Source organism: Setaria viridis, chromosome 5, assembly GCF_005286985.2.
Source record: "Setaria viridis chromosome 5, Setaria_viridis_v4.0, whole genome shotgun sequence".
NCBI classification, from domain to species: Eukaryota; Viridiplantae; Streptophyta; class Magnoliopsida; order Poales; family Poaceae; genus Setaria; species Setaria viridis.
In genome coordinates, this window is record NC_048267.2 from 3682419 (window position 1) to 3696001 (window position 13583).

Genomic DNA, 13583 nt, shown 5'->3' on the forward strand with positions numbered 1-13583 from the left:
CGTCAACCACAGTCAAAATTCAGCGGACAATTCGGTTGCCCCGATTTGGCTGGCCAGACGCGCAAAAATGAACTGCACGAATTGAGGCCTGCCAAATCGTGGTAATGATCCAAGAAACTAGACATGATGAGCATAAGGTCACATAACTGACCATAGTGCCCTAAACTTGAACAAATTGAACTACCCGACATAATACTACACTTTTCAAAGCATGAGCCCTGCACATCTCCTGCAACAGCTAACTCTCGGCTTGATAGACGTGTTGTACTACCATATTATACTTCGACTATTTCCAGTTCCCTACCCAATTCCTATATAGGCTTGTTTCTGTCTCTCTTTTTTTTTCCTGTTTTAGCTGTAAATAACTTTATTTTTTTATTTTTAACATAACCTAATCAGCAGGTGCTCACCCCTTCTGTTGCTTAGATAAAAAAATCCTGTATAGGCGGCTAAAACATGCTAACCTAATTCCAGAAATGAAACTGAAATAGTTAGATTTATTTTCGTCCAGACTCAAAAGAAAGGCCCAAAGTAAAAGAATGTAAAAAACCAAAATATCAAAACAGCAGATCAACAACTGGCAGTTAATTAAATTATTGAACTACTTCTTACGCATATCTTGACACTTTTACAAATCGTCCTTGACAAGTCAAACGTGAACATGTGAGGTGTGATGTGACATTGCTACATATTCAGTTTTTAAAAGCAAAGGTATCATCTATTCCCCCAACTAATATCTGCAATCATTGTAGTATATTTTCACAAAGGAATAATGTGTCTACAAGATGTAGACACACAATTTCAAATTGTACCAAAGCTCAATAGAAAGGAGTTACTCTTGATATTTACAAATAGAGTAAATTACGCATGAGCTAGAGGGCCATAAAGAAATAGCTGACACTTCAGAGGCTCACAAAGTTGAGTTTTGTTATATGATAACGTCTTGCCAATGTCAAGAATGATCCTTAACAGGTGAACTTGAAGAAAATTAGTGACACGTACTGCATTGCAGTGGCTCAAAGGTGTCCGGGCGGCTCCAGCTTACCTTGGGGAACCGGTCCGCTTTGTCGCCTAGGCGATAAGGCGTGCACAGGTTTCCAAGGTCACCTTTCAAACACTGCTGCATTGTCAAATACTCAAATATTCAATCTAGCACAGGTATCATTTATTTTAATTCAACAAATATCAACAAAATTAGTATCAGAATCACAGAGGCTGCACAGTACATGACTACAAACAAACAAAGGACTGGAGCTGTACGCCCGTACCTGGAGTGCAGAAACTAATGAACGGGAAGATGGCGTGGTGTTTCCCAGGTCCGTGTTAATATTACCTTCCTCACCCGCCCTGTGTTTAGCTCAAATGTGAATATATCAACATTTGTGCCCATGAAGAAAACCCTGATGCCCTCAGCAAAATCAATCACATTGGCTTGGATACAAGTTTCATCCCTTGGCAATATTTCCTTAAGGTTGATAACCATCTGTTGTCCATTGCCGGATAAGGCGCCCATCTCAGCGCACGAGCCCGGTATCGCTGCAGAACGGTCTATAGAGCCTGGAACCAAAGAGGCCTGCAAACGACTTGGTCCACTTTCAGCCCACTGCCACCAACCAAAAAGTCCAAAACCCAAATGTGTTTCCCGACCCCATTCCCCTTCCGCCCCGTTGTATGCCATTGCTAGCCCAAGCCGCTATACAGCCACGTCGATGCTCCCATCGCCGCCGGCGATCTCGCTAGCGTGGCTGCACAAGCTGGTGATCTTGCAGCCGACCCGTTCCTCGCCCTGGAGCTCGTCACCGTCACCTCCCCGACTACCACTCCGCACCCTGCCACACTCCACACTCTCTTGTTCCGCCTCGCCCACCGCTGGCGCGCTGGCGCTCCTCCACCGCCTCCCATCCCCGCGCCTCCTCGCAATGCTCTACCTCCGGCGGCAGCCTCAACTCTTCCTCTCCACCTTCAACTCCCTCTTTGTTGCCGGTCCCATCCCCCTGCCGCTCCACCCACAGGTCCTTCACCTCCTCTCCTCCACTGCCTCCCACTTCCCATCCGCACTCCACCTCCTCGCAGCTACAGCTCCCCACGCCACATGTCCTCGCCTCCCACAACCTGCTAATCGAGGCCGCCGCTCGCTCCAACCATGTCGCCATTCACTATCCCTCTCCAACCTTCTCCGCTCACTCCATGTATCCCCCGACGCCAACACCTACCGCATCCTTACCCAGTCGCTATACTGCAAGCCCAGGTCCACACTGTGGCTACACTGCTCAACGAAATGCTGCAAAGTTTCATCCCTAGGCAATATTTCCTTAAGGTTGATAACCATCTGTTGTCCATTACCGGATCAGGCGCCCATCTCAGCGCACGAGCCCGGTATCGCTGCAGAACGGTCTATAGAGCCTGGAACAAAAGAGCCCTGCAAAGGACTTGGTCCACTTTCAGCCCACTGCCACCAACCAAAAAGTCCAAAACCCAAATGTGTTTCCGACCCCAGTCCCCTTCCGCCCCGTTGTATGCCATTGCCAGCCCAAGCCGCTATACAGCCACGCCGATGCTCCCATCGCCGCCGGCGATCTCGCTAGCGTGGCTGCACAAGCTGGTGACCTTGCAGCCGGACCCATTCCTCGCCCTGGAGCTCGTCACCGTCACCTCCCCGACTACCACTCCGCACCCTGCCATGCTCCACACTCTCTTGTTCCGCCTCGCCCATCGCTGGCGCGCTAGTGCTCCTCCACCGCCTCCCATCCCCGCGCCTCCTCGCAGTGCTCTACCTCCGGCGGCAGCCTCAACTCTTCCTCTCCACCTTCAACTCCCTCTTTGTTGCCGGTCCCAGCCCCCTGCCGCTCCACCCACAGGTCCTTCACCTTCTCTCCTCCACTGCCTCCCACTTCCCATCCCTCCCACAACCTGCTAATCGAGGCCGCCGCTCGCTCCAACCATGTCACCATTCACTATCCCTCTTCCACCTTCTCCGCTCACTCCATGTATCCCCCGACGCCAACACCTACCGCATCCTTACCCAGTCGCTCTACTGCAAGCCCTGGTCCACACTGCGGCTACACTGCTCAACGAAATGCTTTACAGGGGCATCCCTAGGCAATATTTCCTTAAGGTTGATAACCCTTTGTTGTCCATTGCCGGATAAGGCGCCCATCTCAGCGCACGAGCCCGGTATCGCTGCAGAACAGTCTATAGAGCCTGGAACCAAAGAGGCCTGCAAACGACTTGGTCCACTTTCAGCCCACTGCCACCAACCAAAAAGTCCAAAACCCAAATGTGTTTCCCGACCCCAGTCCCCTTCCACCCCGTTGTATGCCATTGCCAGCCCAAGCCGCTGTACAGCCACGCCGATGCTCCCATCGCCGCCGGCGATCTCGCTAGCGTGGCTGCACAAGCTGGTGACCTCGCAGCCGGACCCGTTCCTCGCCCTGGAGCTCCTCACCGTCACCTCCCCGGCTACCACTCCGCACCCTGCCACGCTCCACACTCTCTTGCTCCGCCTCGCCCACCGCTGGCGCGCTGGCGCTCCTCCACCGCCTCCCATCCCCACCCTTCCTCGCAATGCTCTACCTCCGGCGATAGCCTCAACTCTTCCTCTCCACCTTCAACTCCCTCTTTATCGCCGGTCCCAGCCCCCTACTGCTCCACCCACAGGTCATTCACCTCCTCTCCTCCACTGCCTCCCACTTCCCATCCGCACTCAACCTCCTCGCGGCTACACCTCCCCATGCCACATGTCCTTGTTTCCCACAACCTGCTAATCGAGGCCGCCGCTCGCTCCAACCATGTCGCCATTTCACTATCCCTCTTCCACCGTCTCCGCTCACTCCATGTATCCCCCGACGCCAACACCTACCGCATCCTTACCCAGTCGCTCTACTGCAAGCCAAGGTCCACACTGCGGCTACATTGCTCAACGAAATGCTGCACAGGGGCATCCCTAGGCAATATTTACTTAAGGTTGATAACCCTCTGTTGTCCATTGCCGGATAAGGCGCCCATCTCAGCGCACGAGCCCGGTATCGCTGCAGTACGGTCTATAGAGCCTGGAACCAAAGAGGCCTGCAAACGACTTGGTCCACTTTCAGCCCACTGCCACCAACCAAAAAGTCCAAAACCCAAATGTGTTTCCCGACCCCAGTCCCCTTCCGCCCCGTTGTATGCCATTGCCAGCCCAAGCCGCTATACAGCCACGCCGATGCTCCCATCGCCGCCGGCGATCTCGCTAGCGTGGCTGCACAAGCTGGTGACCTCGCAGCCGGACCCGTTCCTCGCCCTGGAGCTCGTCACCGTCTCCTCCCCGACTACCACTCCGCACCCTGCCATGCTCCACACTCTCTTGTTCCGCCTCGCCCATCGCTGGCGCGCTAGTGCTCCTCCACCGCCTCCCATCCCCGCGCCTCCTCGCAGTGCTCTACCTCCGGCGGCAGCCTCAACTCTTCCTCTCCACCTTCAACTCCCTCTTTGTTGCCGGTCCCAGCCCCCTGCCGCTCCACCCACAGGTCCTTCACCTTCTCTCCTCCACTGCCTCCCACTTCCCATCCCTCCCACAACCTGCTAATCGAGGCCGCCGCTCGCTCCAACCATGTCGCCATTCACTATCCCTCTTCCACCTTCTCCGCTCACTCCATGTATCCCCCGACGCCAACACCTACCGCATCCTTACCCAGTCGCTCTACTGCAAGCCCTGGTCCACACTGCGGCTACACTGCTCAACGAAATGCTTTACAGGGGCATCCCTAGGCAATATTTCCTTAAGGTTGATAACCCTTTGTTGTCCATTGCCGGATAAGGCGCCCATCTCAGCGCACGAGCCCGGTATCGCTGCAGAACAGTCTATAGAGCCTGGAACCAAAGAGGCCTGCAAACGACTTGGTCCACTTTCAGCCCACTGCCACCAACCAAAAAGTCCAAAACCCAAATGTGTTTCCCGACCCCAGTCCCCTTCCACCCCGTTGTATGCCATTGCCAGCCCAAGCCGCTGTACAGCCACGCCGATGCTCCCATCGCCGCCGGCGATCTCGCTAGCGTGGCTGCACAAGCTGGTGACCTCGCAGCCGGACCCGTTCCTCGCCCTGGAGCTCCTCACCGTCACCTCCCCGGCTACCACTCCGCACCCTGCCACGCTCCACACTCTCTTGCTCCGCCTCGCCCACCGCTGGCGCGCTGGCGCTCCTCCACCGCCTCCCATCCCCACCCTTCCTCGCAATGCTCTACCTCCGGCGATAGCCTCAACTCTTCCTCTCCACCTTCAACTCCCTCTTTATCGCCGGTCCCAGCCCCCTACTGCTCCACCCACAGGTCATTCACCTCCTCTCCTCCACTGCCTCCCACTTCCCATCCGCACTCAACCTCCTCGCGGCTACACCTCCCCATGCCACATGTCCTTGTTTCCCACAACCTGCTAATCGAGGCCGCCGCTCGCTCCAACCATGTCGCCATTTCACTATCCCTCTTCCACCGTCTCCGCTCACTCCATGTATCCCCCGACGCCAACACCTACCGCATCCTTACCCAGTCGCTCTACTGCAAGCCAAGGTCCACACTGCGGCTACATTGCTCAACGAAATGCTGCACAGGGGCATCCCTAGGCAATATTTACTTAAGGTTGATAACCCTCTGTTGTCCATTGCCGGATAAGGCGCCCATCTCAGCGCACGAGCCCGGTATCGCTGCAGTACGGTCTATAGAGCCTGGAACCAAAGAGGCCTGCAAACGACTTGGTCCACTTTCAGCCCACTGCCACCAACCAAAAAGTCCAAAACCCAAATGTGTTTCCCGACCCCAGTCCCCTTCCGCCCCGTTGTATGCCATTGCCGGCCCAAGCCGCTATACAGCCACGCCGATGCTCCCATCGCCGCCGGCGATCTCGCTAGCGTGGCTGCACAAGCTGGTGACCTCGCAGCCGGACCCGTTCCTCGCCCTGGAGCTCGTCACCGTCACCTCCCTGACTACCACTCCGCACCCTGCCACACTCCACACTCTCTTGTTCCTCCTCGCCCACCGCTGGCGCGCTGGCGCACCTCCACCGCCTCCCATCCCCGCGCCTCCTCGCAATGCTCTTCCTCCGGCGGCAGCCTCAACTCTTCCTCTCCACCTTCAACTCCCTCTTTGTTGCCGGTCCCAGCCCCCTGCCGCTCCACCCACAGGTCCTTCACCTCCTCTCCTCCACTACCTCCCACTTCCCATCCGCACTCCACCTCCTCGCAGCTATAGCTCCCCACGCCACATGTCCTCGCCTCCCACAACCTGCTAATCGAGGCCGCCGCTCGCTCCAACCATGTCGCCATTCACTATCCCTCTCCAACCTTCTCCGCTCACTCCATGTATCCCCCGACGCCAACACCTACCGCATCCTTACCCAGTCGCTATACTGCAAGCCCAGGTCCACACTGTGGCTACACTGCTCAACGAAATGCTGCAAAGTTTCATCCCTAGGCAATATTTCCTTAAGGTTGATAACCATCTGTTGTCCATTACCGGATAAGGCGCCCATCTCAGCGCACGAGCCCGGTATCGCTGCAGAACGGTCTATAGAGCCTGGAACAAAAGAGCCCTGCAAAGGACTTGGTCCACTTTCAGCCCACTGCCACCAACCAAAAAGTCCAAAACCCAAATGTGTTTCCGACCCCAGTCCCCTTCCGCCCCGTTGTATGCCATTGCCAGCCCAAGCCGCTATACAGCCACGCCGATGCTCCCATCGCCGCCGGCGATCTCGCTAGCGTGGCTGCACAAGCTGGTGACCTTGCAGCCGGACCCGTTCCTCGCCCTGGAGCTCGTCACCGTCACCTCCCCGACTACCACTCCGCACCCTGCCATGCTCCACACTCTCTTGTTCCGCCTCGCCCATCGCTGGCGCGCTAGTGCTCCTCCACCGCCTCCCATCCCCGCGCCTCCTCGCAGTGCTCTACCTCCGGCGGCAGCCTCAACTCTTCCTCTCCACCTTCAACTCCCTCTTTGTCGCCGGTCCCAGCCCCCTGCCGCTCCACCCACAGGTCCTTCACCTTCTCTCCTCCACTGCCTCCCACTTCCCATCCCTCCCACAACCTGCTAATCGAGGCCGCCGCTCGCTCCAACCATGTCGCCATTCACTATCCCTCTTCCACCTTCTCCGCTCACTCCATGTATCCCTCGACGCCAACACCTACCGCATCCTTACCCAGTCGCTCTACTGCAAGCCCAGGTCCACACTGTGGCTACACTGCTCAACGAAATGCTGCAAAGTTTCATCCCTAGGCAATATTTCCTTAAGGTTGATAACCATCTATTATCCATTACCGGATAAGGCGCCCATCTCAACGCACGAGCCCAGTATCGCTGCAGAACGGTCTATAGAGCCTGGAACAAAAGAGCCCTGCAAATGACTTGGTCCACTTTCAGCCCACTGCCACCAACCAAAAAGTCCAAAACCCAAATGTGTTTCCCGACCCCAGTCCCCTTCCGCCCCGTTGTATGCCATTGCCAGCCCAAGCCGCTATGCAGCCACGCCGATGCTCCCATCGCCGCCGGCGATCTCGCTAGCGTGGCTGCACAAGCTGGTGACCTCGCAGCCGGACCCGTTCCTCGCCTTGGAGCTCGTCACCGTCACCTCCCCGACTACCACTCCGCACCCTGCCATGCTCCACACTCTCTTGTTCCGCCTCGCCCACCGCTGGCGCGCTAGTGCTCCTCCACCGCCTCCCATCCCCGCGCCTCCTCGCAGTGCTCAACCTCCGGTGGCAGCCTCAACTCTTCCTCTCCACCTTCAACTCCCTCTTTGTCGCCGGTCCCAGCCCCCTGCCGCTCCACCCACAGGTCCTTCACCTCCTCTCCTCTACTGGCTCCCACTTCCCATCCGCACTCCACCTCCTCGCGGCTACACCTCCCCACGCCACATGTCCTCACCTCCCAAAACCTGCTAATCGAGGCCGCCGCTCGCTCCAACCATGTCGCCATTCACTATCCCTCTTCCACCGTCTCCGCTCACTCCATGTATCCCCCGATGCCAACACCTACCGCATGCTTACCCAGTCGCTCTACTGCAAGCCTAGGTCCACACTTCGGCTACACTGCTCAACGAAATGCTGCACAGGGGCATCCCTACAGATCCGATGGCGTACACCACCGTGCTGAACGCCCTCTGCCACAAGAAGCAGCTCCAAGATGCATACCGCTTGCTTTGTCTCATGAGAGGCCGTGGAGTTTCCCCAAACATTGTGCATGACCCAATGCACAATGTCTGGTGAAAATGTCTGGGGAATGCACAATGTTTGGGGAAACTCCACGGGAATGGGTGCGGGTTTGAGTCTGTGTTCGCGGGCAAAAAATTAGCGGATGTAAAAATATCTTACCCATGCCTGCAATCCGCGCGGCATGTGGACCCAGTGTATAATCCATTTCAGGCTATCCGCACCGGCGCAACCCCATCCGGATCTCTAAAGCGGCATCGTCCCACCTGTCAGCTCGGTTGTAGAGGTGAGTCAACAAGAAACGCTGCCCCGTGGACACCTCTATCCCAATCTCCTCTGTCCGTCGAGACCTCCTTGCGCCCCTCTTTTTCTCCGCCGCCGCTCCTCCCTTCTCCCCACCCGGCCTCCGCACCCGCCGCCGCCGCCCCAAAGCCCCACCACTGCTCCGGAGCTCCCCCTCCCCGCCTGCAACGACCTCCTCCTCCTCCTCCCCGTCGGGCACGGCCTCCTCCTCCTCCCTCCCTCCGGCACAGCGATCCGGCTTCCTCACTCCGCGCGCCGGCGGCCCCCTCCTCCGGCACAAGTTCCGGCGAGCCGCAGACGCGGGTGGCCAGCGTGCCGCGGCGGCCTCGACCTCGTCCTCCTCATCCTCCCCGCCAACGCATCCTCCTCCTCCTCCCCGCGCGCGTGGACACAGATGGACGGTGAGCTGCGAATGCAGGTTGCCAGCGGCGGCCTCCTCCCCGCCGGGGCCACACGCAGGAAACTTCGCAGGCGGGGCGTGAGAGGAGCGTCGCCATTTACCGTTTGTCCACAGGCACGCTGGGTTTGGAGGTTTGCTGTAGCGATCGGTATGGTAGAGATTGGGATACCGTTCTACTGTGCGGGAGTTTGAACGCTGGGTTTACAGTTCCGGGCTATTTAGGGCCTGTTTGGATGCAGGGCGCTAAAGTTTAGCACCTGTCACATCAGATGTTTGATACTAATTAGAAGTATTAAACATAGGCTAATTACAAAACTAATTGCACAGATGGAGTCTAATTCGCGAGATGAATCTATTAAGCCTAATTAATCCATGATTTGACAATGTGGTGCTACAGTCACCATTTGCTAATGATGGATTAATTAGGCTTAATAGATTCATCTCGCGAATTAGACTTCATCTGTGCAATTAATTTTGTAATTAGCTCATATTTTGTCCTTCTAATTAGTATACGAACATCGAATTCTAATTAGTATACGAACATCGAATGTGATACTGTTAAAGTTTAGCACGTATTACGCAAACACCCCGTACACCCCGTTAACGTTCTGCGATGCGGATAGCCTCAGTTCCCATCTCTATCCATTCCTTATCCTCCCGCACTCCCCCGCCGCCACCTCCGCCCGCACCCCGCCGCCGCCTCCCCGCTCGGCCGCTCCCGCATCCCGCCGCCCGCCGCCCGCCGCCCGCGGCCCGTCCCCCCTCCTCCCTGCCCGCCCCTCCCTCCCTCCCTCCCTCCCTCCCTCCCCTCTGACGCCTCCGGCCCCGACGCCCAGATCCCCAAGCCGGCGGCCACACGATCCACCCCCTTCACCCCCACCCACGGCCACAAGATCGATCCCAAGGCCACCAGCTCGCCGTCGGGGTCGCATGGTCCCTAGCGCGAGGAGAGGCGGAAGTGGAGGAAGTCGGCATGCTCCGCTTCTCCTCCGCCTATTTCCTTCGCGGGGCTCCCATTCTTCCTATTTCCCCAGATGCGGCGCATGGCGACATCTATACAATGGTGCAGCACCTGCGGTTAGCCATCTCGCCCCTGTCCTCTCCAGTCCAATACCCTGGCTCACTTAGGCTTATTTTTTTGTTTATTATTTACCAATGCTAGATTGATTCATCTCTGATGTCTGTTGCGTGGCAAAGGTGGAAAAATTAGCGATTCATCCCTGATTTGTGTTGAAAAATTAGCTGCCTGTACATATACTAGGAATTCAAGACGACATAAACCCTGATGGTTTATTTCTTGCATTGCCCATCTGAATTGCCAATGTACTTGAAACTGACTTATTTTGAAGTAGCTTGACAATTTACTTGAAACCTATCCCCTGACAAAGTTTATTTTTCAATATATTGTCAAAACCAACGTGCATATTCATTTACTTGACAACGTAGCGTGACAATTTACTTGAAACCTGTCCCCTGACAATTTCTCAGTATTTCATATTGTCATAGAGAGTTCATATTCAATATATTTTAGATAATAAGATGGATCATTTGGGCTAGAGATCTTTGTATGAGCAATAATGTTCTGAAAATTGGCAGCCTGTCTACATTGCTATCGGTAAGCTCAAAACTTAATATTTGTTTCATATGGAGGTCACAGTTTGTCTACGGAGCAAATTTAATGACAACATATTTACATTTGAACAACTAGTCTGTGGTCTTCCAAATGATTATACACAGGCTGAGTCTGCATGTTACAGACTGGATGTTTCCAAGTCCATGTTCTTGCCTTGGCACTGAAACCAAGATACTAGTGCCAAGCTGGATTTACTGTGATAGTTTGTCATATTAGTTCTATATAGCACCAATGGTTCCCCACCAGTTCAAAGGGAAATCTTCAATTATGAGTAGCATTTCTAGCATATTTTTTTAATAGCTAGCTTATGCTTCATTGTTGTTTTTTTCTCTCACCTAATTCATACAAAGGTAACCTTCGTGCAGGTGAAAAGGGCCGAACTGCTTCTGTGAGGCAAGAACGTTCTTGAGCCTTATCATTGGTACTCACTGCTGTTTTACATTTCTGGACGAGCTGGAGCTGCTGCTCCCAGTCATGCTGTGCTTGTCCCAAGGCGAGTAGATGCATAGATAGGTCTGAATTCATTTCCCCTTTGCACAGATGGTTCATATATTTTCTTCTACTTGTGCTTCCAGTGTTAGCTACATCTACAACCAAAATCCCCATGGTTTCTATTCTTTCATAAATTGTAATGCACTCAAATGTGAAAGATTTTACATAACTCCTCTGACTTAGCGTAATGATTTGTGTATGTAAGTAAATAGGAACGGTTCAGTTGCAATTTCTGAGTCTGCATCTAGGAGATGTGAAAAATTACAGAACTGAAATGTTAGTTCCTGATTTGAGTTTCTGATCTTGCAAACTGATAGCTTATGCTTTGATTTGAATGGCTGTGGTAGACTTGTAGAGGTAGAATTGATAACTTGTGAGATAATGTGACCTGATGCCAATGCATGTTAGCTTTTGTATAGTGATTATATGACATGATCTTATTTCTGATTGTCCTGACTCTGATCTTTCATGATTTTCGATGTGTAGGTGCCCTTTGCTGGAACCAAAGAGGCCCACAAACGTCTTGGTCCACTTTCAGCCTGGCCCATACTGCCACCAACCAAAAAGTCCAAAACCCAAATCTTTTTCCCGACCCTAGTCCTCTTCCGCTCCGTTGTACGCCATTGCCAGCTCAAGCTGCTATACAGCCACGCTGATGCTCCCATTGCCGCCGGCGATCTCGCCGGCGCGGCTACACAAGCTGGTGACCTCGCAGCCAAACCCGCTCCTCGCGCTGGAGCTCGTCACCATCACCTCCCCGACTACCACTCCGCACCCTGCCACGCTCCACTCTCTCCTGCTTCGCCTCGCCCGCCGCCGTGACCACCTACCCCACGCGCTAGCGCTCCTCCGCCGCCTCCCGTCCCCGCCGTCTCCACGCCTTTTGCTCCCGCTCATCCTCGCAGTGCTCCGCCTCCGCCGGCAACCTCAACTCTTCCTCTCCACCTTCAACTCCCTCTTCGTCTCCGGCCGTAGCCCCCTGCCGCTCCACCCACAGGTCCTTCTTCGCCTCCTTGGCGTCCTCTCCTCCACTGTCTCCCACTTCCCATCCGCACTCCACCTCCTCCGCCTCGTCTCCTCGCGGCTACCCCTCCCCACGCCACTCGTCCTCGCCTCCCACAACCTGCTAATTGAGGCCGCCGCTCGCTCTGGCTACGTCGCCGTTTCACTATCCCTCTTCCACCGTCTCCGCTCACTCCATGTATCTCCCGACGCTGACACCTACCGCATCCTTACCCAGTCGCTCTGCCGCAAGGCCCAGGTCCGCACTGCGGCTACACTGCTCGACGAAATGCTGCACAGGGGCATCCCTGCTGATCCGCTGGCATACACCACCGTGCTGAACGCCCTCTGCCGCAAGAAGCAGCTTCGAGAGGCATACCGCTTGCTTTGTCTCATGCGAGGCCGTGGAGTTTCCCCAGACATTGTGCATTACAACACGGTCATTGTTGGGATGTGCCGCGAGGGGCGGCCATTGGATGCCTGCAAGGTTGTTGGTGATATGGTTGACAGTGGATGCACACCGAATGCAGCGACATATGCAACATTGGTAAATGGGCTGTGTGTAAGCGGATTGTACGAAAAGGCGGAGGCGTACCTGGTGGATATGGTGGGTAAAGGGATTGTGCCTCATTTTTCTTTGTTTCATTCAGTTATCAAGGGTTATTGTGGAGTTGGGAAAGTGGAGGAAGCTGCACAAATCATGACTTGGATGCTTGATCTTGGAGTGACTCCGCATGTTGAGAGCTGGAGTTCAGTGATCAGATGTGTTTGTAATGACGAGGATTGTGTTGAGGCAGTACTGTTGCAGTTGGTGACAGGAAGGCGGCATGGTTTAAGCACAAGCAGTACCTTAAAATGATGTCATGTGACGAGGTGCAAAACAAACAATTGAGCTTCAATTTCTGGTGGATATAAAGAAACAGTTCTACAAGAAAATAGCAGTAGATATTGCAAAATCTGGGGAGCACAGTTATATTTTGTCTTTGGGGTCGGCTTGATCTCAACGTGACAATACGTCCTCCCGTCTCAACTTGAAGGATGGTGGTGGCTAGTAGCTATGGACTATCCACTCCCTTATTGCCCAACCCAAGGAATGCATCTTCACCCTGCTAGCTAGTATGCAAAAAGATGTGAGTAGATTGGAAACAATGTATATTAGCCTAATTCCTGTAACCTTTCATTCCAAGCTAGCTATACGGTGATTTATTCATGCCTCTGCCCCTCTCCCTCTTCGTACGTATCTGCACCTTACCCTCTCTTTCTCCGGCATGTTGTATGTTGTTGCTCTTTGGGTGGTCAGTGGTGACGAACTAAAGGGCTGCTCCGTCTCGTCCACTTTATATTGCTCTTGCTTCACCTGGTGTGGTGGTGAACTAAAGGACAGGGACATGAAGTAGGATGGTGCTTGTACTAATAAATGTATAATCATTACTCCACCAGTAAAGGACCGATGAATGAAGTACGATGGTGCTTGTACGTACTAAATGTATAATCACTACGTCAAAAAGGTTAATACCAATGTGATGTTCCAAATGTTGAACTAAAACACATCTGACATTGTAAAACTAGATATGGCTTAACA

The 13583-nt window shown here is 54.2% G+C and overlaps 1 protein-coding gene and 1 pseudogene across 3 annotated transcripts; both read left to right on the forward strand.

Moving 5' to 3' along the window:
• The first annotated feature begins 7493 nt into the window (after nucleotides 1-7493).
• On the forward strand, nucleotides 7494-8228 carry LOC117854719 (pentatricopeptide repeat-containing protein At1g74900, mitochondrial-like; annotated as a pseudogene).
• Nucleotides 8229-9662: 1434 nt separating this feature from the next.
• LOC117857556 (uncharacterized) lies at nucleotides 9663-13211 on the forward strand. Of its 3 annotated transcripts, none has more exons than XM_034740280.2 (3): nucleotides 9663-9951; nucleotides 10873-11020; nucleotides 11486-13211. In XM_034740280.2, exon 3 carries the CDS (start codon nucleotides 11655-11657, stop codon nucleotides 12858-12860), a length of 1206 nt encoding a protein of 401 aa, XP_034596171.1. In that variant the 5' UTR covers nucleotides 9663-9951; nucleotides 10873-11020; nucleotides 11486-11654; the 3' UTR covers nucleotides 12861-13211. The 3 variants fall into 3 exon arrangements, with proteins under 3 accessions (XP_034596171.1, XP_072150205.1, XP_034596172.1); XM_072294104.1 differs by having other exon boundaries at nucleotides 10873-11000; XM_034740281.2 differs by lacking the exon at nucleotides 10873-11020.
• Nucleotides 13212-13583: the final 372 nt, after the last annotated feature.

Bases quoted from the DNA above. Each gene is read 5' to 3' on its own strand.
- LOC117857556 (XM_034740280.2), top strand. From the start codon at position 11,655: ATGCTCCCATTGCCGCCGGCGATCTCGCCGGCGCGGCTACACAAGCTG.